Source organism: Sparus aurata, chromosome 5 (assembly GCF_900880675.1).
Source record: "Sparus aurata chromosome 5, fSpaAur1.1, whole genome shotgun sequence".
Classification (NCBI taxonomy): domain Eukaryota; kingdom Metazoa; phylum Chordata; class Actinopteri; order Spariformes; family Sparidae; genus Sparus; species Sparus aurata.
In genome coordinates this window covers 33,101,615-33,126,253 of record NC_044191.1, presented here as the reverse complement: position 1 = coordinate 33,126,253, position 24,639 = coordinate 33,101,615, and the positions used below count along the sequence as shown (strand labels likewise).

The following is a 24,639-nucleotide window of genomic DNA, read 5'->3' as shown; positions in this document are numbered from 1 at the left end:
CTGGGATTGAGCTCAGAGTATCTTCTGGTTCTTTTAATCACAATGCGGTGAAATTACAAACAAAAGCAACTTCAAAGTAATAAAAGAACATTAGTATATATTGTATTATGATCTTTCCCCTTTAATCGTAACCCTGTGAAAAGAGAGAACAGTTAATTGATATTATTTGTTGCACTGTTATGGAGAGCGTCCGTCTGTCCTCCCTCTCCTCCCAGTGTGAAACCAGGACTCAGTGGTGAGTTATTTTAACTTACCAACGTTGTGAAATGTCGTAATGTGTAAAGAACGTGAGATACTTAGGAAACGTAGGTACATTTGTAACGGAAATAATAGAAGTAAAGTGGTAATTCGAGCCCAAAGCGTAATGTTTATTTCCAACACTAACCTCAGAGTTTTCTTGGCAAAACATTGTCACACTGTGAACGTACGAAGAAGGTGATGTTGAAGATCTCTTCAGTCATTGAGGGATGAGGATGTTCTCATTCCACAACCACCTTTATCAAACGTCATCTTTCTTTTCCCTCCATAAACAAAGTTCTAGATTTTTTACAAGATAATGCCTTTTACATGAAAAAGTACTTGTTATTTCAGTCAGTTACATAAAGAAAAACATTAAAGGAGCATCTTGTAGTTTGGGAGAAGAAATTCAACCTCAGAATTTTGATATTTACAATATTACTGAGGTCAAAATGCAAACTCAGAAATATTTATTTGCTCCATAAGTGAATAAACGAGCTGTTCTCAGAGGAGAAATAACGTTCCAGAACGCTGTTTGAAGCAAGAAGTTGGCAGGGTCCGCCACATATAAACAAGGTTTTCAACCAGTTTATTCAGTCATTTACTTTCGTTAAGGCATCAAAACAATCCGTTAATGAAGATCTTTCTCTTCTGAAAACAACATAGTGCTTCTTTAATGTCTGTTTTGCTCGGTGACCTCCATCGACACATTTTGATTTTACAGTTTTACATCTTTTGGTGAGTTTGCTCCGCTGGCTGGTAGTGAGATCCAAAACATTACATAACGACTTACTATTTTAAACATAGTAACAAAATACAGAGAGTAAAATGAGCATGTGGTTCAGTTTATTCCACACAGCAGCTCGCAGTGATGTGTGAAGCCGCTTTCAAAACACGGACGACTCCGTAGAGACCAACATAGACGTACAACAATAGCTGTTCACCACCTCCATCCCTCCGTGTGACGGCATTTTAAATCTATTTTTGTTAGATTTCTGGATAATGGTTTTAGTTAACCATCGTTATCCTTTGTTTTATTCAGACTAACGTCTTTTGATCTGTGTTGGAAATGACCAAACATTTTTCAGAAGAGTTGGATTCCAGTACAATTTCAACCCACTGCTTTTTATGGCTCCAGCCCCCATGCTGTGTTGCTGCGGTGCCGTGTTGTTGTGAGCATGTGTCTGCACTCTGACTGTGTGTTTGTGTTGCTGTTTCCGTGCTGTGCGTCTGTGGCCGAGCAGCAAGCCCTGCTGTTTCTCCGGTTTCCAGTGCTCCTCGGGCCCTGTAATGCTGTAAAGGCACATCTAATTGTATCATCAATCGCTACCAATGACATGTGCCACCAAACAAGTCCAGCCTTGCACAGTTGAACACACACGCATTATAAATATATTGTTGTTTGGACAGTAAGAAGATGATATCCTTAACACAGTTACAGTCTCTAGGAACACTGCAACAGATGTGTCCACTCAGATCCGCGGGCCCCGAGAGATTCATTAAATGAGACTAAACTGTCAGAGTGAAGTTAGGTCCATGCTGTCTTCCAGGTTGAGCAAGAAATCTCACTCGTCCAGAGGAAGATGTCTGACCTGGAGTCAGTGTTGCAGCAGAAGGATATAGAGTTGAAGGCCTCAGAGACCCAGAGGACCATCCTAGAACAGGACCTGGCAACCTACATCACAGAATGCAGTGTGAGTAGGCCTACACTGTAACTATGTGGGACTTTGTAGGGGACAAAATGCAAGTCCGCATAATGTAAATCATTAAAGGGGCTTTATGTCACAGTGTAACGTAAGATGACGTGAAAAATAAGACCTTAACATCTGTCTCGGTCAGATTTTCTGCGACAGTCCAAACGATGTGCCTCGTCTCGGTGCCTCTCTCTGCTCCACTAACAAAGAGCAAAGGTAGCTAACATTAGTTTAGAAATGGAGTCAGCTGACATAAACTAACGATGAGTCCGTTTAGAGTTTAAGATGGAGTCTTGGCTTGAGGTTAGGTTAAGTTTGGGTCACTGGTTATGGTTGGAGTGAATGTTACGTCCTCTGAAGTGATGAAAACATGTCCGTACGCATGAACGTTCATCAGGATTCGACTTTAATGAGTGCACTGGTTTTTCAGGATTGCCATTGGATAAACTGATATAATTTTGTGGACAAAACAGAATCAACACCTGTTAAACAAAGGATCTTCACATTATATCCATTTGCTGCAGAGCTGTTACTGAACATACTGTATGTATGTGTTGATTTCAGAGTCTAAAGCGGAGTTTGGAGCAGGCTCGTATGGAGGTGTCAAAGGAGGACGATAAAGCGCTGCAGCTCCTGCATGACATCCGGGAGCAGAGCAACAAGCTGCAAGAGATCAAGGAGCAGGTAGGACGGCATCGTGGGTGTCATCTTGGTAGGGCAGTGGCTGGAGATATATTTTATTTAGTCCTGATGTCGTGGGCTTTAAAGCTGAATCAGGGCGCGGCAACGCAAACTGATCAACCATCTGACATAACAATTATTTTAGATTTAATTCGAGTTTAGATCGTTGTACAACTCCCGAAACAGCGAGCAAACGAAATGATCTCTCTTCAGTGACAGAATTTTATGCGTTTTTAATTGAAGTTCCTTGACGAATACGTGCGTGATGGTTATACTGTGTACTGCACTGTTTCATAATGGCAGTCAGATGGAGCAGGTCAAGTCACCCGGGCTGAGTGTGTGTGTGGGGTGTTAATTAGAAATGCACATGATGTTTGAACCCCAACACTCTCTGCAGGGGTGTAGTCAGTGTAACGTTAAGCACCCACTGCACATCGTGCAGCAGCATATTTATGTGGATGGTTGTGAACTTTCTTTAAAAAGCCTTGAAGTTGAGTACAGAACATAAAGGTGCAGTTCATGTGTTGAGAAACATTTGTTTGTGTGCTATGTGGCTGCGAGATTCACTTCACAATAAAGAAAATACGTTAAGTTCATTTAAAGTTTATGAGTTTATTTGCAAGAGGAAGCATCTTCACACCAATCTGGTGTTACAGTTTGTAATTCTCTTTGTGTATCGAGTGACTGCTGGGTCAGCTCAGTGTGAATCTCTGTGGACAAAGAAGCCAGAGGAGCTTTACAGTACACACAGCCATTAATTACCGAAATGTAATGTGATGAGTGTGTGTGTGTGTGTGTGTGTGTGTGTGTGTGTGTGTGGCAGCACCTCATGACCGAGTGATGCCAGCTGTGAGAATTAAACTGTTACAAGTCTGACAGATTAAGACAACAGAGAGAAAGAGAGGAGAGAGAGTATGAAGAATCATCTTTCTGGCATCATGCACCTTTCTTTTCCTGGGAAAAAAGAAAAAAAAGGAAAAAGGTAATAGAAAAGCAACCTGTTTTCTCTCAGCCTACACTAGTGCTGGTTACCAAGCACCGAATACATTGTGCAATGGTTGCTATGGCGATGGGAGCGATATATACCTACGAGTGAGGAGAGAGCCCTGATGCAGTGGGCAGGCTGTCGTGATGAGGTGCCGGGGCCTTTGCAGCTCTCACTGTTTGAGAAACAGATTTTTTCTGACCATCACTTGATGCATCACCTCTGAGATTAGTGGTAATGTGTCACAGAGGAATGCATCTGAATATTACCTCCCACCTTAATGAACCTCCCCTGGTGAGAGAGTCTGCATCTAAAATTCAGAAAATGCCATTTAAAACCAAAATCTCTATTAAGACAATATAATATCATGGAGAAGTTTACAGAGTTAGAAGGGTTTGTAATTGAGCTGCTGAAATTTGGCAGAAGAACACTGCAAATAAGGGCAGCTAAAATATAAGGGAAAAAAAACCACAAAATTTGATAATTTCTCCTAAAACAAGAGGAATTATCTGTCCATGCAGCAAGTTAAATTTACTTAACAGGAAATCTTGAAATAAGATCGTTAAATCTAAAAATAAGAAGGCCCTGATAAGTATTCTAAAGGTTTGACATAAGCAGAAATGGCTCATTATTAGATTAAATTAATTGAAATCAGAATTCCTACAGCACAATAATAAGTGAAATATACTGAATATAAGCAAATAATTCTTGTTAAAAAAAATGTTTTCTGAATTTTAGCAAATTAAGGCTTCGGAACAAGAAGAAAATCACTAATCTAAGTCTAAGCTGTTTCTTGATACAATTTAGCTCATCTTGAAATAAACCTAAATCCATATTAGAATAAACCAAAACCTTAAAACGAGTTCTTGTTCTTAGAATATACATCTTAACTAAATCACAGCCAGGACGGCAAGTTTGAGTACCATCAACATTTATTAACAGCATAGAAGTCTGAGGCATGCTTTTTAATAAATGATATTTTCAACAGATGCTTTATGTGTTATTCTTACATCGAGTAAATTGAGGTTGCTACTGAATCTTAAAACAAGTTTTATTTTGGTGAGATTTTTGGGAGAGCTAGAGCTAAAATAACTTATTTTAACATTTATTCACTCAATTTTAAGATTCCTGGACTAGTTGAGACAAAAAAGACACGTCCATGATCAATTTAAGATTATACCATTATTGCAAAGATTTTAAACAAGATGATCCATCTAACATGTCTAACAAAAGTGCAGAATTATTTGCAGTGAAGTGATCCAGGCTGATCCCCTTTTAAGAATACTTGCTCACATATTGGAAGGTACCAACAGAAAGAAGGATTACAGCAGGCGCAAACTGTCAGTGTTGATAAAGGCAGTGGTTCATTTCAGAATCATATATATGCCTGTTTTGGTTGTAATGTCATGTGTCTTGTTTCACCTCCCACTTCCTCCCTTTGTCTGTTTTCCCTCCCGTCTTCTGTGATCACCTGCGTCCCATCACTTAATCACCTCTTGTGTATTTAAGTCCTCGTCCCCTCCCTCCCTTTGTCAGTTTGTCTGTTCTGTTCTGACCTTTTGTTCCCGCGTCTCCCTTTTCCATCTTCCTGATGGACGATCCGGTTGTTTTCCATCCCCGGGAAGTCGAGATTTTTTGGCTTCAAAATGCCACTGAGCAGCTTTCGTAGGAATGAGCGTCTGTCTAGATTTAATGTGACGTCCTTGAGTGAACCTCACATATTATCGATCACTTTAATGTTGCAGCAGATAAAAATGGGGCCATTTTAAGTACTTTTTATGCCGTATTTAAGTATAAGTATAACACACAATTAGTACCTAATGTTGTCAAATAAATGCAGTGAAGTAAGAAGGACAGTCTTTGCATTTGAGATGTAGTGGCGTACAATTAAACCACAACCTGGATGGCTTCATTCAGAGGAGGGTCAAAAAGCCTGCATACATCCCACAACCCTCCTCGAAGACTTTAGTGGAGTTTCACTCAGATGTACACGTGAAAAAATGTGATGGAGTTATGAAAAGATGGAAAAGGGAGAGCTTGACAGAAGCTCAAATCCTGCCTCCTTTGTCTCCTCCACACATGTTGGAAGTTGCTACATGAAGGTGGACATGAATGTCAGATTGTTTGTTTTTGGACAGTTTCAGAAATTGATGGACAAAAGAGCGTTTCACACCCTGTTAGACTCTCTGACTTGCTTCTAATCTGAAGCATACGGAGGCCTAATGTGTAATGTTGACATGTTCACAGCCTCAGAGTAAGCATAACTATATACTTAATTTGTCAGTGATATTTCAAATTATCCTACTTTTCAAGGTTGTCAGTATTTTAAAAAATACTACTCTGCTTAGCTCTGTTGTCCTCGTTTATAGCTGTGTGGAGCATTCAGGGAGATGAAGGAGTGGAATTCCTAGTCAGTGCACAGCTGATTCTGAGTCAGGTATAAGCAAACCGTCTTTGGATAAATTAGTCGAGTCTGTATCTTCATATTTAATTTATTTCGCTGCTCATGCATGTAATCTGGCTCCGTGCTCCCATTGGTGCCTCTCAGCAGGGTTTTTACGCCGGCTAAATCCAGCATTTCATCTTGAAAAGCATCTGTCTCCCACGCTCTGTCATATGACTGCAGTGTTTATCATTTTCATGCAGAAGCCATGCAGTGTTGGAACAACAAACAGTAGATATTGCAGATAGAGCTTCATCTTTTTAGAGAAAAGCAAACTGAGCCACAGCCGTTGAAACCCCTCAAACATATGCAAGGAAATAATTCCACCAAAGACACGAGAGCAAAGATCAACTCTGGAAAACTGTTTCTGCTTTGATTGTTTTAACACAAGACAGCATGGGACTTCCACAGTTAGGCTGTAAAAATCCTGCACTTACTATAAAATGATAATTCAGCACACAAAGAAGTGTGTAGCTTCTCTGTCTCTGCAGAGACCCTGCCCTCTGCTTGTTCTTTCTTATTCCCTCAACAGTTCACTGTGCTCCGGACATTTCTGGGCGTCAGCGATTCTGGAGAAAGATAGTTGATTTCTGTGTCTCATTCCCAGGTCATCAAATACCTGTGCTTCATGTTGGTGGCTCGCTGAGTATCTTAATCACACATTATTTACATCTTTGTTTGCAAGAGGTCCTCATCATCCTTACCTTTGTTATCACATTGGCAGTTTGGAGGTTATGTCAAAGGCATCTATGTGCTGTGCTGCAGAGATATCTACTGAAGTTAGCATGCTAACCTGCTAGCCCTGGGCCTGAAAACCCCTCCCAAGCTGCTAGCGGTGTAAACACAAAGAATCCCCAGCAGTCTGACTAGCTGCACGGCTAACTGTGCTAACAAGCAAATGGTACCTGCAGTCGCGGATGTATAGAATACAGTTAGTAGCAGTTAGCACTTACTCTGGAAAAATATGCTGCCCCCTATTTGTTTGTTTGTTTGTTTTTAAATTCAACAGATGGCACTTCTGCACTTGCACACTACTAGCAGCTAGCTAGCTTATTAGCTAGGTAGGCTGATGTCCCCACCAATTTTATGAAACCTTTTGTGGCTCCAGAAGAAGCTGCATGCAATCTGATAAATCGCCTCCGATGATGACACTCAGTGTCTGAATGCATTGTGGGTAATGTAGGCACCACATTTTGAAAAGGAAGAAGAATACATGGAATAAAAAAAGGCGATATCTCTGGTTCTGCTGTCTCAGTTCTGATCTAAACTGTCCATAACGAGTCCGGCAGTGTTATAGGAGTGCACCGCTTCACCAGTGGGCTGCTTTCCACTGCATTACCTGCATTACCCACAATGCCACTGATGGACATCACTGGAGGAAATTTTTAAGATTGCGTGCAGTTTCCTCTGGAGCCACAAAACCCTCAATTATACTTTTGTTTTTCACACATGAGTAAAGAAACACAATTGTTCCTATCTTGCAGTATAGAGACAGACCTATAGCGTAGATATTTTATTCTGACATAACACTGTTGGGCTGCTTATCTTGACATGCTTTGGTTTTTTGTGGTGGTTTTGGAAAGACTAAAGAAACTCAACCCTCCCGACGTCTCAAGAGGCTGAGTTTCCATTTTGCTTTAGCCCCGTGTGCACCGCTACGACGTGTGCGGTAACCAAAGCTTGACAGGCCTTTTATGCATACTTATGGTTAGAGCTGATGATAAAGACAGTTACCAGCACCAACATATTGAATAGACGGATAATTACTGGTTTGAAGGTCTGTCTCAGTCTCTAGGAAGTGTTAAATGCGTAAATCTGCAGAATGAAATGACACCATTGAGAGTGACTGCCCACTTAACGACATATTATGTGAGTTTTAAATGTTTATTTCTTTGATCTCTTGGGAGTGTCTTCAGTATGAGTAAAATAATTCAAGATGGCTAAATTCCAACACAAGTGATGCAAGTGTGTTTACTTCAGGAGCCAAGGACGGAAAATAAATCGTACAACTCTGTAATGAAAGAATACTGTGACTCAATGCGGCTTTAACGTCATATCGATGAAAGCTGTATTCCCTTGTCTTTAATTTCCTAATACCGAGTGACTCTTTTGTCCAAAAATGACTGAAATGTAATGATTTTTCAGCTTTTTATTGAGGTGGGAAGTCACGACCAGATTTCAGGTAGTTCCCAAGAGATTCGGTCAGTTCTCAGTGATGGGAGCTGTCAACCTTCTCCAGTGGAGCCAGAATGATCAGTGAGGCGTAGACACACAGGTACTGTGATACTGTGCACAGCCACCTCACTGCTGCTATTTCTTAAAGGGATATTCTGGTGTAAGTTTAATCCATGGTCTAACACACCATGAAACTGTGTTAGACTCCCTCTGGAGAGATCAAGTTAGCAGACCGCTAATTTACGGAGTTTTATCAACCTCAGAAACGACCGCACGACAACAATACACTGCAGTAAATGGATCCAAATATAAACCGCCACCAAAAAGCCACAAATAATGCTCAGAACAGCACCAAACTTCAGCAACAGTACAAATAGGGTCTCAGCACATAGTCCGGGGCATCTAACCTCCGCTAGCTTAGCTGGATTTCTACTGAAAAGCTGACTAAATTCACCACTCTTCTGCAGCAGCTTCCTGTTGACGGGAAGTCCCGACGAGTCGATTACCGAGTGCAGTAGAGTTCCGCGGCTCATGGATGAAAATGTAGGATTATGACTCCATGGAAAAGCAATCAAAGTTCATATGTGTCTTACCTGCCAGTTTATAACAGTTATTATCGAGAGCGGACAGGGAAAAGAACGGAATTGAGCATTTCTAACCGCACTCGGTAATCGTCGCATCGGGACTTCCTCGACCCGGAAGCTGATGGAGGAGAGTTGAAATCTGTTTTTAGCTTCCCAATAGAAATCCAGCTAAGCTAGCGGAGGTTAGACGCCCCGGACTATGTGCTGAGACCCTATTTGTACTGTTGCTGAAGTTTGGTGCTGTTCTGAGCATTATTTGTGGCTTTTTGGTGGTGGTTTATATTTGGATCCATTTACTGCAGTGTATTGTTGTCGTGCGGTCGTTTCTGAGGTTGATAAAACTCCGTAAATTAGCGGTCTGCTAACTTGATCTCTCGAGAGGGAGTCTAACACAGTTTCACGGTGATTTAGACCAGGGATTAAACTTACACCGGAATATTTAAACAACAGAGTTTCCTTACATTGGCTGACCAGTCAGGAAGGCTGTGTCTTTACTCAAAGATCCAGGGTTACATATGTAACCCCTCCCGGTCCTCTTCAGGTTAAATTATTTGAGCTTTGTTTTTCACCATGTCTGATGCTGTCGGCTTCGCTTCGTCTAATGTGTGTCGGTTGAGCGTCAGGCTCCCTGGGTGCAGGAGGATGTTGCTTTTTATTAGGCTGACAGACAGGCCGATGTTCCCTGTAAGCTGATGAGGAGGTTGAAATTAGATCTGTTAGGCCGTGACTAATTGCAATTAAACAGACATGTGCATTAAGTGACTCTGACTGATCAAAATCTTCCGTCCGCGTTACTCGTCTCCGTTCGTTGACTCTTCATACCGTTAATGTGGTTACACCATATTTAACCATATTTGAAGTATCTCTGGATTTCTAATAGTACCTAGAAACAAGCTTTTTTTAAAGGAAGACTTGGAGTACTACTGTGTACATCAGTGGAGCTGAGGTGGAGCAGTACCATCACTGACAATCTATCTTGGTCATCACGCATCATCACCCTGGATACAGAAACTTAGGAAGGTGAAACTCCAGAGCGAGATTCTGATAAACTTTTACAGAGGAGTGACAGAAACAAGGAAGGCTCTACAGGGGCTGATTAAACCACCCTTGTTTTAAAAAATGACATTCAGTTTACCCTGTACCGTTTTTATACGTGGGGAAAAAAGCTAGTATAAAGCCTTTAGAGGCTCCAGAGGAAACCGCATGTCATCTGATAAATTACCTCTAAGTAAAACGCTTTAAGTGTTTGTTCTCCTCTCTTATAAGGTCTCTGCCTGACTAACATCACTGGAGGCATTTTATCAGATTACATGCAGCTTCCTCTAGAGCCACAAACTGCTTTACACTGCTTTTTTGCCCCCCAACATATGCAATAGTACTCCTCGAGACCTGTAAACACACTATAATGTGTAAAATTGATGGAGTTACCCTTTAATTTGCCTCCACTGTGTTGAACCATTTTCATCCTGCTCAGGTTGAATGTGCCGCTCTTCCAGTAGCATACCTAAAATACATCTCTTATGAATGAGTTTGTTCTTATAAATAATGCAGTGGCCTCCAAACTGAACATTTTCCTCAAATAGGTCCAATTTGTCCTTAAATTTGCTGCACTGGTAGAAGGGCAACCTTAATGGCAGATACAGACAAGTATATTCAGGGTAACTGGATAAAGTGCTTGCAAGTACCCACATTTGGAGGAGACGGCCTCCTTTTCCAGGAACAGTTTGGCAGAGGTTTGTGCTCTATTAAGTGGAATTTACTTTCGTCATTTTGGAAATTTTTCTTTGCTAATGTTATTGCTCCGTTTGTGTGGATAGGGCTATCTCCTCTCTCCTCTCCCGTCCCACTCCTCTCCTCTCTTATCCGGGTGCTTTCTCTGGTCTTTGTGCAGGAATATCATGCCCAGCTGGAGGAGATGCGGGTCTCCATCAGACAGCTGGAGGAGGACCTGTCGGCTGCTCGACGCCGCAGCGACCTGTACGAGTCGGAGCTGAAAGAGTCTCGGCAGAGCAGCGAGGAGCTGAAGAGGAAGGCTGCCGACTACCAGCATCGGATGCAGAAGGTCTACACTGTAACTAAAGGGGTTAATGATCCTGAGAGGAGTTCTCGTTTATATGACACATACTCTACTTATTCTGAATCAAAGTATGGCTCAGCATGATCGGGTTCTGTTAAACGTAACTCGCTCGTAGTCATTATGACATTTCTACCTTACTGTCTGCTTACTGTGATCATAACCAGGAGAGATCTCAGACTTTTCTATATCTTCTCAGGCCAAAGAGCAAGGCAAAGCAGAAACAGATGACCAGATCACCAAGCTGGAGAAGGTAGAATTTCATTGATGTGATTAGCGAGGACACCGACAAATTCAAGTGACTTCAACAAAGGATAATGAGCTTAAATATGAATCTTAACATATCATAATGACTGTATTTATTCTGTTTCAGACGAACGCTGAGCAGCAGATGAAGATCCAGGATCTTCAAGAAAAGCTTGGCAAGGTAGAGAATTTCTGCTGCGAGGATTAATGAATAATTTATACGAGCTTGTGCTTCCAAATGAAAGCGATGTGAGATGATTGTGTAAACTCCGGCTCTACCCTGACCTCCTTCTTCCTGTCGCTGTCTCTCTCTCTCTCTCAGTCAGGTTTGGTTTCTGGCCCCCGAGAACAATTAAGCTGTCTTTTTAAAACCAGAGTTACTGCTTAATTATCAGCAATCAAACAGTTGTGCCTCATTAGTAAAGATAAGTTCATTCTAATTGTCTTTTCCCTCAGAAAACCTTCCGTTCAGCTGAGCGCATCATGAGTTGTGCCGCTGATATCCGAGGCTGACGGAGCCCACATTTGAAATCGGTGTACTTCTGACTCGAACGGGTTCATGAAATAATCAGTAGGGTTGGACTTTTTCTTAAAATAACTCCGTGCAGTTTGTTAGAGGAGTTCATATTGGCATTACACAGATGTTTGTTTGCTGGTAGACACTGAAGTTTGCAAAAGGATGTCAATTATAAATTCAGTCGGGCCAGATTTAAAACCAGGAAATGTAGATGAGCCACACTTTTACAGCAACAGTTTTCAATGTCAGTTTTCTGTTTTGGGGGTTTGACAGAGACGTGCAGTATTTGCATGTGACTGTTTTGAACTGCGTCACGAGAAAAAAAAAAAGTTGATTTGTGAAAGGTACCGGATCTGTACATCCTGCCCCGCCAATACTGCGCTCGACGGAGAGGAAAAAGGAGGCGTGCTGCTATATATAGAATATTTTTAAAAATCTGTTTTCAACGTCTTCTGAATGTAGTCTGATGAGCCAGATGATATGCGTATGTGTTGACTTCTAAACATCACACCAATAAGCATACACTACTCAGAATTCATTGTTTATTCAGTGACACATCTGAATTTTGTGTTTTGTGAATATTATTGGTCCTGAAAATAATACTGCGACACACATTTCATTTGACTTTTATTGCATGTGCATGCACAGGTGTATATACAGCCACATCCCAATGTCCCTAACTAATATTGAGTATGTATGTGTGAAGTATACATAGATATATAAACTATGTACTGTACGTAGAATAAAGAGAAGGTGATGGTTGTTCTATTAAACCACAATGGTTGGGAGAGAAATAGGGGAGAAAAAGGTGATTTTAAAAGCAATCCAGACAAGAAAATATCAAGAATCGAGGAAGGAAATACTTGAAAGCCTTTATTATAGTGGCTAAATCATTAAATGGGGAATAATTATAAAAGCCTGGATGGTAAAAACATTCCCTTGAATGATTTAGCCACCATATTTCCTTCCTTGTCTCCTGATACTTTATTTTTTGGAGTGCCTGGATTGCTTTTTAAATTACCTTTAAACTTAAGTAGTCTACATTATTTGTCATATATCAGATTTATGTATGCTGAGACACACAGAGCTTTCTTCTGGGTTGCATGCAAACTTTGTGTCACACTTAGTTTTGTGTGAGTAATATCTACAAACACGTACTTTCTGAAAGATTTTGTTTATTTTCCTCGTAGTCGTTGAAGGCCAGTTCTGAGGCTACAGACCATCTTCAGAGTATGAAAGTGGTCAAAGAGCGCCTGGAGCGAGATCTGGAGAGGCTACAGAACAAGGAGGACTCGAGCGACAGCCTGCGTAGACGCCTCCGTGAGACTGAGGTACATACACACCTCTGGTATCACACACACACACACACACACACACACTCATACTCACACATGTTCTGGCTTCCTGCCTGTTTTCTTCTTCCTTTTTTTTCTGTGTATCATGTCATTTGCTGCTTTGCAACATTATGAACCTCTTTGTTTAAAGTGTTGCATAAATAAATCTGCCCGTGCTATCTGCTAAGCACAAAGAGCCCATATGCTCCGCTGTGAACATGTTGTTTTTTGCACCTTCTGAGGAGGAACACTTGTGCTGTGATGGCATGATAGCATGTCAGATAGCCTGAATGTTTGACACAGCTGATAATTTGATAGCTTGTTTTCACATGATTTGTGTATTTTTCTGATTTGGGATGAAACTAAACCAGAATGTGACTCAGATCACGGCAGTATGTTTTTCACATACAAGTGCTGTTGTTAATCGTTGTTGAGAGACAATTTTCCTTCAAGAGAAAGGCAGTTATTGTTTCTGGTGTTATGACGCTAATCAGTCCGCGTGTGACATTTTACTAATTTATTCTCGAGTGGCTCCATAGTGCCTCGGCCTCAGTGCTCCTGCTTCTGCCATAACGTGTTAACAAAAACTGTTGTGGTGCACAGTTTTTACTGTTTTCACCGCCTCAACATCTAATTTAACAAAAAGGAAAAACATCCGTATCTGTGTAAAGACCTTTTAATAACATTTCTTATAGTGCTGCACTCATATTCCACTTTTATCCTTTTGTTTTGCTTGTACTTATCCTTTAATGTGATTATCAACAACTGAGTAGTTTTCAATTAGCAGGGAACACCTGTATCTGTTTTAAAAGCCTTTATTTGTAAATGAAATGCAGAACTGTATGGTTGCCTAGTCACGCATTTCATAAGCTTTACTAAAATGATTATATACATTTATGCATTTGTGTATTTTGTATCGTCTTTCACGCCGTGTCCGTAACCACATATTCAGTACACCTTATTTTTTAAAGGGGTTGTTACGAGATCGTCTAAAGCAGCACCTCACATCGATCTATAGACATGTAAATTTGGCAATTAGCACAGGTTAATCTGGACGGCAGAGTCGAAGGGGAAGAAAATATGCACACGGTCAAATTTAGACGGCTCTGAAGACCTCTCGCACCACCACACCTGAATGCAAATTAGCTTTTTTAGAATCACTGTGAGGAACTTGAAATAATGAGATATAAACACTGCAGAGGTGCGTCGCTTACAGGCCGAATGGATGTGGCCGCTTCGGTATGTCATCCTTTTTTACCTTGAAGTGGAGGTCTAATTAGCATTTCTGCAAAAAGTGCTATGACGTCCACGTAGCATAAAAGCATTATTATTGACTATGGAGCTTTTGGCCTGAGGTTGCATTCATCAAACTAAATAAAAGGTCTTGTTTGTGTGTTTGTTGTCGCGTGTGCAGGACGGCAGGAAGACTCTGGAGAACCAGGTGAAGCGGCTGGAGATCGTCGAGCGTCGGGAGACTAAACTGAAGGATGAGATCCAGAGCAAGGCCCAGCAGATTCAGCAGATGGCGGATAAGATTCTGGTAACCCACCTTTTCACTACTTGCGTGGAGCTAAAATAATCAGAGGAGGTGTGAGGTAAACATAGCTCATTGTCATCACTGCAGAGGAAGTGCTATTTTACATAATATTCCTGAAAAACCTTGTGTTGTTATTTAAGTTCTTTTCTAGATGATCTTGATATAAATTGCGGGCTCTACATACAACGGGCCACAACGTTACCCATACAACAACGGGTTTTACATAATATAGTGTCATTTGAAAGCCCCTATATAGTCGTATTACACCCACACATGTGCTTTCCATTGTTGTTATTGAATCTCCTGATTAGTGTGGGCATGTGCGGTCCGACTATGAATGACGTCTCTCTCACTCTCCCGTTCTGTCGCATCTCTTATAGTTGGACTAATTATACGTTCGACTGTATATAATGACATAAAATTATGACCCCTACTAGTTCATAGAGTTTTGCTCACTCAATCCCCTGCATGCTTATGCCCAGCTCTAACCTGATCTGAGGTCTGTTTGACCAGACTAAGTGAGACCCAGCGTGTGGGTGCACAGGAGAGGAGGTAGTAATGAGTTGGGTGTGTCAGTTCCAGAGCGTTGTGCATTTGTTCCACCTCTGTTTTTCTTGCAATGACAAGTGAAAAAGGTCGATAAGGATTGAAGGGGTCAGGGTGATCTCGTTAATATGGATGAGATCATCCCTCATGCTTATTTACACCCACTTACTCCGTCCACAGTGACGAAGACGAAAGGACTGGTTGAAGGCTTTGTTCAGATTTCAGCTCAGATCTGTTTTGTGGCACAGCCAGGTTGTATCCGGGTTGATTTTAAGGAAGTCTGGACAGCAAAAAAAACCACAAAAACACATGAAATTCGGATCCAAACCATATTTGGAGGCGGTTTAAATATGCGGTTAAACTCAGATTTCAGATGCATGTCAGTGCGGACGTCTGGCCACTCGTGTCAGATCTCAAAGCGTCGCAACACGCAACAACGGACGTTCATCACAGCGGCTGAGCAGAATCCACGCTGCAACGAGTGGAGCGCTATGGAAGACAACGCGGAGAACAACAGTCTGCTGAGTCACGCTGGAATAAATTTGTCTGCTCCGCAACTTTGACAGAGCGATTGTTTGGAGAGCGAGATGATTGATCGCGCATCCAATGTTGGAAACGGCGCGTCACCAGCATATGGAGTCACTGACTCCTACGTCGTTGCCACAGCAACTCGTGCAGATATGACGGTGATGTCAGGACACATAAATCCGATCTGATCACATGCAAGTAATAGTGTGGACACTTTCTGATTCAGATGTTCCTGCAGTCTGAACATCTGGCAGGAACCATCACTGATTTATGTTAGCTTTTTATTGTACATTACTAGGGCTGCCCCCGACCAAGGATTTTCTTGGTCGACCAGTGGTCGTCATTTAGAGCGATTAGTCAACTAATCAACGCATATATATATATATACACATATATATATATATATATATATATATATATATATATATATATATATATATATATATATATATATGTATATATATATATATATATTTGCATGTCACCTTCTTGGGGTCATCCTTCTTCTTTTCAAAATGATCCCATATTTTAGACGTCTTTCCCGACATGGTTGGCTATTAATTGTTAAGTGTCTAACCGCGATGTCGAAGGGACCTGCCGTGGAAGAAAAAAAACACTGACAGTGAGTGAGTGTCACGACTTCCTGTATCTGGCCCTTCAAATTAAAAGCCCTCCAGCCTTTTATACACAGGCCAGCTGCCAGTCACATAGATTTTGACTTAATTTTGACAAGACACGGCTCCAAATGTTTGTTTCTTTTTTTTTCCTGCGACCAATCGACCAATGAAATTTTGGTCGGCTAATGAGTTTTTGGTCGACCAGTGCTTGGTCGACTATTTGGGGGCAGCCCTATACATTACCCTGAAACCCAACAAGTAGTTTGGAAGTACCTTTGGCTGCTTGTAACCTCGATGTTGACGTGCATAATGTGTATTTTTATGTAGGGGCTGGAGGAGAGTCTGCGTGAGACCCAATCTACAGCCCAGCGGCTGGAGACTCACCTGAAGCAGAAGGAGAAGCTCTATGAGGACAAGATAAAGGTTGAACTTCACATCATATAAACACTCTCACATATGCAGTGCTACGTAAAAACAACAGGCAGGTATATCCTAATGTGCTGTACTCGCAGGAAGTGCTCTTCGGTCATAGTTTAGCTGTTTTGAGTTGTGGGTGTGCTCGGGAGATCTACAGTATGTCATCCTCACGTTCTCTGTCCTGTTAAGTGATATCCTGGTTATGGTTCTGTGGGCTGCCTGGCATTGAGCAGGTGTTGGAGGCCCAGATGAAGGCGGACATGGCTGATAAGGAGATGCTGGAGTCCAGTCAGAGCAAATATGAGGAGGAGGTGCGCGAGAAGTGCGGCGTCATCAGTGAACAGAAGGCGGTAAGAAGTGACCAGCTCGGCGGTGACGCTATTTCAGGCGTTTCTTAACATTTATCACACTGACATAGATTTCTTTGTTTGGACTAATCTTTGGTTTTGTTATTGTCGAGCGCAAAATAATGAACCGTAATGTGATCCGCATTAAAAGCCAGTCATGCGAGGATCTGACTGAGTGTTAAACAGTTACACGGTTCATAATTTCTCCTCAGACCATAAATGCAATGGACTCTAAGATGAACAGCCTGGAGCAGAGAATCACTGAGCTGTCTGAGGCCAACAAACTGGCAGCCAACAGCAGCATCTACACCCAGAAGAACATGTAAGTACAGAAACACAAAATGTTAGAAAAACTTCCTCATCCACGAATTCAACTTTAAGCTGTGGCATTTTAATATCCCAAGTAAATTATTAGCTTCAGTCTTCAGCGTAAAGAGGATGTTGCTCGTCCAAAATAGCACCTGGAAGCTAGTCTGTGTCACACCCATTGAACTTCATTCTTGTGCGTGTTCTCGGCAGGAAAGCACAGGAGGAGATGATCTCAGAGCTTCGCCAGCAGAAGTTCTACCTGGAGTCTCAGGCCGGGAAGCTGGAGGCCCAGAATGCCAAACTGGAGGAGCACCTGGAGAAAATGAGCCAGCAGGAGCAAAGCAATAAGAGCCGAGTGCTGGAGCTGGAGACGAGGCTCCGAGAGGTGAGGGGACGTGATGGAGAGGAGAAGCAGAAGGCCTCACAGATTGTTGGATAGCGGCTCTTCTTATCTTTCATCTATGTCTAATTCTGTTTCCGAGTAATTTTCATTGACACCATGTGGAGTATTTACACAAAGAGTCTGTTTGATGTCTGAGTAGAAGAGCTTTTCAATATTCAATAGATGAAGTTGAGCACCGAGCCCTTTTTCATTTATTCTCATCTGGCTAAATAGAGGAAACACACCTGTGTATAATTGCTTTTCTAAACTGCTGGTCGGGGACATAATTATTTTGCATCATGACCCCAAGAGGAGGCAGGTGCAGCATGTAAAACAGTCGTGGAATGATTATAAAGAGTCTAACGATGTTGGAAACTTCCAACCTGTAAGCGTTCCAGGTGCCAAACGGCAAAAGTGAACGAAGACAGTAAGAAAACTATGTTTCTTTGAACCCTCGACTGCAGCCTGCTCCCATATATATGACACACGAGGTAACAAACTGCATTTTCCCTTCACTGGCCTAATTCAAACACTGTTGTCTACAAACACGTCCTATCGCCTCCCCAGGGTGCCGCCATTGTTGTGCGAAGTCAGACAACTGCTCCCTTATCAAGTCCCTAAGATTGCCGTGCTCCGAGTTTACATGAATCGTTTTTTAAGACACCAGAAAAACAGTTTCTGCGGTCAAAGAATTCAGAACTGCAGCCTGACAAAGAAAATCTGCAACAGTAAAGGTTTCCTTCCTGATGCACAGCTCAAGTTTTTTTATAATCATCCAACTAAAAGACTTTTTAGTAAAAGTTACTTCGTCATCGACAGGCAAAATACAAGAATCTCATTCTCAGTTTTCTCTTTAGCTCACACAGCAAACAATCCGTCCTCCTCTGGAGTGGCACTAAACCTGCCCGTCTCCGAGGCTGATGGTGATGTTCACGAGCGTAACTGTGCACATAAGGAACTCTGTTTTTCGTTTAAACTAGAATTCACATTAAGTTAAAGACAGTTTATGAGACAATAGGTCTCACAATTCCTCCTTTGAGTGGCGTTTCATTGAACTTTTCCGAGTAGTAGGTAGAAAATGTTTTGAGTTCCAGGTTGTCTGGACGATGGGATCTGGAAGAGTCTTGATATCAGTGCAGTGATCTTGTAAAGGACTTCAGAAACTGAGTCTTATAAGATTTAAATTATGAAAAGCACAGTCAGTGATATGGATATGATGACTAAGTGGAGAAAGGCAAACATTAGAGCAGGTAGAACAGTCCAGAAAACCACATCACTTGACTGCAATGAAGCATTTAAAACCAGGAAAAGACAACGCTTATGTCACATCCCCATATAATAATATCCAAGATCTAAAAACATGTATAGTCTCTTGTCACAATGAAGATATAATATCCATATATTGCCCGGCCTCATCAGGAATCTCATCTCCAGGAGTCACTGATGTTGATCAACAACCTTGTCGTAATTCCTTAATTCTGGGCAGAACAAAACACCCCTTTTAATCCAGATGTAACAGAAAAGACCAGCACAACAAATCAAGGTGCAGTCATACAATTTGAAGTGTCAGTGTCTGCTCCTTGGGGGGTGAATCACTTCCTCCTTCCTTCCTTCCTCACCCTGAATGCCCCCTGCTTTTCTGTGTCCCCTTTGCAGATCGGGCTGGAGCACGAGGAGCAAAAGCTGGAGATTAAGCGTCAGGTGACCGAGCTGACGCTGTCGCTGCAGGAGCGCGAATCGCAGATCAGCAACCTGCAGGCAGCTCGCCACGCTCTGGAGGGCCAACTGCAGCAGGCCAAGAGCGAGCTGGAGGACACCACCGCCGAGGCCGAGGAGGAGATCACAGTGCTCAGAGTGAGGGAGAAAGACAGTAGAGGAGAGCTGACGGTGGTGTCTGCTTGGATGTTGTTTCATTCAGGCAGTAAAATGTCTCCCTCTGTCTTTCTTGTCGTACCTGCTAGGCACACAGAGACGAGATACAGCGAAAGTTTGATGCCTTGAGAGACAGCTGTGCGGTGAGCTGTTCACTCCTTCTCTCTTTCTTTTTTATCGCTCTTTCACTCTTTCCAGGAATAGACAGCCCTCCTCACACCTCACACCAGCTGACTGATCACATATCATCACACATATCCATATGTTGCTGTCATTCTTGGGTAAACTGGAGTCATTTTAAAAGAAAAAAACCTCTCTCTGTTTCATGACACTGCCACAAAAGCTTGATTCAGTCAGATGGCTGAGAGGACAACTCTCTGTTTTTTGTCCCTTGATTGATTATTAGTTGATTTTCTTTTCCATTATGTCATCAGCCACAACTAAGGGATATTATCCTGTAATTATAAGAATCAGAATCGTTTGTATTTGCGAGAAATTTGCTGTGTCATGCAACAAAAAAAACAATATTAAAGGGATATTCCGGTGTAAGTTTAATCCATGGTCTAAATCACCGTGAAACTGCGTCAGACTGTGTTGGATTTCTATTGTGAAGCTAAAAACAGATTTCAACTCTCCTCCATCAGCTTCCGGGTCGTGGAAGTCCCGACGCGACGATTACCGAGTGCGGTTAGAAATGCTCAATTCCGTTCTTTTCCCTGTCCGCTCTCGATAATAACTGTTATAAACTGGCAGGTAAGACACATATGAACTTTGATTGCTCTTCCATGGAGTCATAATCATACATTTTCATCCATGAGCCGCGGAACTCTACTGCACTCGGTAATCGACTCGTCGGGACTTCCCGTCAACAGGAAGCTGCTGCAGAAGAGTGGTAAATTTAGTCAGCTTTTCAGTAGAAATCCAGCTAAGCTAGCGGAGGTTAGATGCCCCGGACTATGTGCTGAGACCCTATTTGTACTGTTGCTGAAGTTTGGTGCTGTTCTGAGCATTATTTGTGGCTTTTTGGTGGCGGTTTATATTTGGATCCATTTACTGCAGTGTATTGTTGTCGTGCGGTCGTTTCTGAGGTTGATAAAACTCCGTAAATTAGCGGTCTGCTAACTTGATCTCTCGAGAGGGAGTCTAACACAGTTTCACGCTGATTTAGACCATGGATTAAACTTACACCGGAATATCCCTTTAAAAATCAATGAAAGGCATATTACAAATATAAACAACAAGGAGTTTTTGTAAGTGTTTGCTATTCTTCCATGTGTCCAGAGGTTTTCATTTCCTCTCTATTATAGAAAACTGCACTATTATGTCATCACCAGATCTTCTGATAACAAGGCACCACGTGTTGCCAACCTACTAATGATGATGCTTCAAGATCTCAAATTAGCCACATTCCTATACAGCAAGACTCATCTTTTATTAATCAGATGAACATGCACATTTTCTTAAGTAGATGTAGCTCTTCACCAGACGATGAGGGCTATGCGTCATAATCCCAAAGGTTTCACAAGCTGCACATCTCATTTGGTTTTTGTGTTGTTATTTTTGTCACTTGTTTCGTTATTAACGTGGCGCTCTGGTGTCCCACTGACCTTAAAGAGGATGATGCATGCATGTTTGAGGGATTTGAGTGCCTTCAGTTTGATATACCTCGAACAAACACCGAGACCATCGTGATATTCCTTCATTTCATTCGCCTTACTTTTGAGATCCTCCCACTCACAAACTGTTCTAGCACAGTCCATAGATTCAGCTGGCCAGTGTTCAGGCAAACGCTGCCAAATTCTGCGACGAGCGGAGCTTGAAATGCCACCGTATTTTTTTGCCCTGCCAAGACTTGTGCTGTTGGTGTATCTGTGAGTCTGTCTGTTGGACACTCTGGACCGGAGCAACATGTCTTGGGAAGCTACGAGCCAAATTGTCATTAAATTTAGAAAAGGTCCCCTGAGCGAGATTCTTAATCCATTGACTTTTCATCCAGGATCACTTTTAGTGCTCCATCTAACCCAGCACTTACAGCAGGCCATTTTTTTCATTTGTACAGACGCATATATCACAGCCTAAAGTGCCAACCTTCCTGAAATATACCGAGCGCTTTCATGCCCCTCAAAGAATGAACTCCTGCCACTTTGGCACTTTCCTCCAGCGCTGTCTTTGAGCCAAAAGGTCAACTTCGCACCAAATCAAAAGACTGAAATAAAACATGACAGATTTTTTATTTTTATTTTAGCCACACTGCTGTCGAAGGTGCAATATGTAAGAATGGGCTGCCTGTCTCGCTCATACCCAAAACAAATAGAAGGCAGCGTATCACCAGAGTAACACTCACTGCTGCCAACTGTGACCACCGTTAGCTTGTTAGCACAGCTAGCCGTGCAGCTCGTTGTCTGGGACTGGGGGAAGTGTAGCACAGACGTCAGGGTTAGCTGATTAGCATGCTAAATCCAGTAGATACACTGTAGAGTCGAAGTCTTCAGTGGTGGTGTACTCTATTCAAACGTGGAGACAAAGAACTGGATCAAAGCTTATTTTGACAGGTTTATAATACTGACATTTGAGAGTCTTTTTTTTTTTTAAAAGTGCACATTGTTGCTACTGGGATCTGAACTTCACAGAGCTAACATGAGCAATGTGAGGAGGTTTGTTGTGAGACTACAGACATTTGTCAGCCATTAGATGTTTTTGTAACGCTGTTATCTTTGGCTGCACATGATGGTTATGAGCAACGTTTAAATCGACAGGGATTAACTCAGCTGATGTACCAGCAAACTTACTGTATCGATACACCGATCAGCTACAACATTGCAGCCGGGTTAAGTGAGTAACATTGATCATCTTGTTTGAAGGCAATGTCCTGCTGGGAAACTTTGGGCCCTGGCATTCATGTGGATGCTACTTTACATGCAGCACACAGCCAAACACTTACTGCAGGCTAAGTACAGCCGTCATATTAATGGTACAGCCCGATGGCACCGGTCGTCCAAGTAGGACAGTGGACGCTGACTCACCACTACCCTGCTCAGGCACGACACATGGAACGAGATAAAGAGCTGAAGCCGTCAACCGGGCCCCCAAATTCAACCAGATGCAACTCTAATCAGTCGTCTGATTGAAGGGTTAGGGTTCTGATCCATGGTTGCTCCACAGTTTATCGGACTTGGCTCTGACCGATTGAGGGATGGACACATGTGTCCTATGATGTCTGGCAACAGGACATTGGTGGCAGATCCTGTCGGGTGTGAACAGGAGCCACCGTAGATCAGACTCGATCCAGCAGGTTCCACAGATGCTTGATCCAATTGGGATCTGGGGGAATTTGTAGGCGAGGTCGACACCAAAGCCCTTCGTCGTGTTCCTCCAGACATTCCTGAGCAGCTTTTGTGGTGTGTCAGAGCGAAATGTCCCAGTGGGAGACGACCAACATTGGGGATCGCGGTTGCTATTGGTGGATGGTTCATGTCCAGTGGTCCAATAGCCCAAAGGTTTCCCCCGAAGAACGTTGCATGCTAACAAGATATCCAATGTTATTCACTCTGCTTGTCAATGTCGTAGCTGATCAGTGTATATATTGCATTTTCATCCACATTAGTCACCCATATCTACGTAGCAAAGATAAGTGGCAACACTGAAAATCTTTAATTAAATCAACTTCCACAGCTCATATCAGCTGTTCCTTCTGTTGCATAGAAAGCGCAGATGTTCCTCTATGTGTCGTACAGTCAGCGTAATCTAAATGTTACGCTAATTCTAGTCAAAGAAATTGTGTGGCAGACTTGATGCCTCTTTTACTGTGCTCTTTATTTGCTCTGTACCCACGGCCTTCGCAAATAGCGCTGAGCGATGTATTCAGCAGTGTCGAGGATACCAAAGCTCCGGATGTGATTTACTTTAGGTCTGCAAGTCGGTCTATAGATTGGGATGACAGACAAGTAGAGTAAATAGAGAGGCTTGCCAGATCACCACTGTATCCATTGCAGCGTTGACTTCCTCGGCCCGCCTTAAGTATTTAGTTGCTGCTGTCAGTCGCCTGCCTCAGGGGAGCAGAAGCACTGAGTCAGTGCAGAACAGACAGCTAATTTATGTACTTAAAAGCTTTGCCTCTTTCCCCCCCACGCCACCTGGAAGTTCTGCGTGGTACACATGTTCCCATGAGAGCTGAGAATGAGGGGCTCTTCACAGGCAGCCTCAGCAGCCTCTAGCCCTCGTTTCCCCACAGTAGTCACGGCTGATTAAGGGAACAGACTGATGCTGATGAAATGATTAGCCTGCTCCTTTGCTCTGAGTGCTGCCTGGGTTCAAGAAGTAGCCTCACTATCATGATTACGGCATTATATCACTCGCCTAGATATCTGCATCATGTAATAATGCAGCAGCAGAGTTTAGACTGTGTGGGGTGTCGGGTCGAGTTGTTGCGTGGTCGAGCGGTAATATGCACACTGCTGTAAATGCACGATGAGGGGAGAGTCTTGGCTGATATATTTTAGGTCCAGCATGAGTGGTCTGCGTACTTTCCTTGGCGTCTGAGTGTCCCGTTGACTCCCTCCCCCCCCCCCCTGCAGGTCATCACAGATCTGGAGGAGCAGCTGACCACGCTGACGCAGGAGAACGCCGAGCTGAACCGCCAGAACTTCTACCTGTCCAAGCAGCTGGATGAGGCCTCCGACGAGAGAGAAGACCGTCTGCAGCTCGGCCAGGACGTGGACAGGCTGCGGCGGGAGGTGGCCGACCGTGAAATGCATCTCAACAACCAGAAACAGGTTCGTGGCAGCCAGTGGTGTCAGACGGACAGGCAACACTCAACTATGCAAAAGTCGTAGTTATAGGTACCTTGCAGAGCTTTTGTACCTTTCGTAGCAATATAGAGCGATACTTTTACACCACATCACGTTACTCCTCACACACCAAAACGCAGGGATGCAAATAAAAATCTCTTGACCCTTTACGTACTCATTCTCTCTGGGCCCCTCCACACATCCACCGCTATCCATTCGAGTATCTCTGCAGGCCCTGTTGTCACATTAGGATCATGTGTCCTCAGTCCCCCCTTTTCCCACCAGTGTGCACACGGGTGATGCGACACACACTCCTGCCAGTTGATT

General features: G+C 42.7%; 1 protein-coding gene across 16 annotated transcripts in view; it reads left to right on the top strand.

Moving 5' to 3' along the window:
* citb (citron rho-interacting serine/threonine kinase b) overlaps nt 1–24,639 on the top strand; it is a 49,746-nt gene that overhangs the window by 4,880 nt on the left and 20,227 nt on the right. For 10 of the 16 annotated variants that reach the window (XM_030418171.1, XM_030418175.1, XM_030418168.1 and 7 more), the window contains exons 3-16: nt 1,788–1,931; nt 2,496–2,615; nt 10,691–10,870; nt 11,073–11,126; nt 11,247–11,300; nt 12,827–12,967; nt 14,385–14,510; nt 16,526–16,621; nt 16,849–16,965; nt 17,175–17,284; nt 17,482–17,656; nt 19,310–19,507; nt 19,615–19,668; nt 24,100–24,297. In XM_030418171.1, coding sequence (XP_030274031.1) covers nt 1,821–1,931; nt 2,496–2,615; nt 10,691–10,870; nt 11,073–11,126; nt 11,247–11,300; nt 12,827–12,967; nt 14,385–14,510; nt 16,526–16,621; nt 16,849–16,965; nt 17,175–17,284; nt 17,482–17,656; nt 19,310–19,507; nt 19,615–19,668; nt 24,100–24,297 — 1,734 coding nt within the window. In that variant the 5' untranslated portion in view covers nt 1,788–1,820. The remainder of the gene's footprint in view (nt 1–1,787; nt 1,932–2,495; nt 2,616–10,690; nt 10,871–11,072; nt 11,127–11,246; nt 11,301–12,826; nt 12,968–14,384; nt 14,511–16,525; nt 16,622–16,848; nt 16,966–17,174; nt 17,285–17,481; nt 17,657–19,309; nt 19,508–19,614; nt 19,669–24,099; nt 24,298–24,639) is intronic. The other 6 variants (XM_030418177.1, XM_030418179.1, XM_030418169.1 and 3 more) reach the window with 2 other exon arrangements.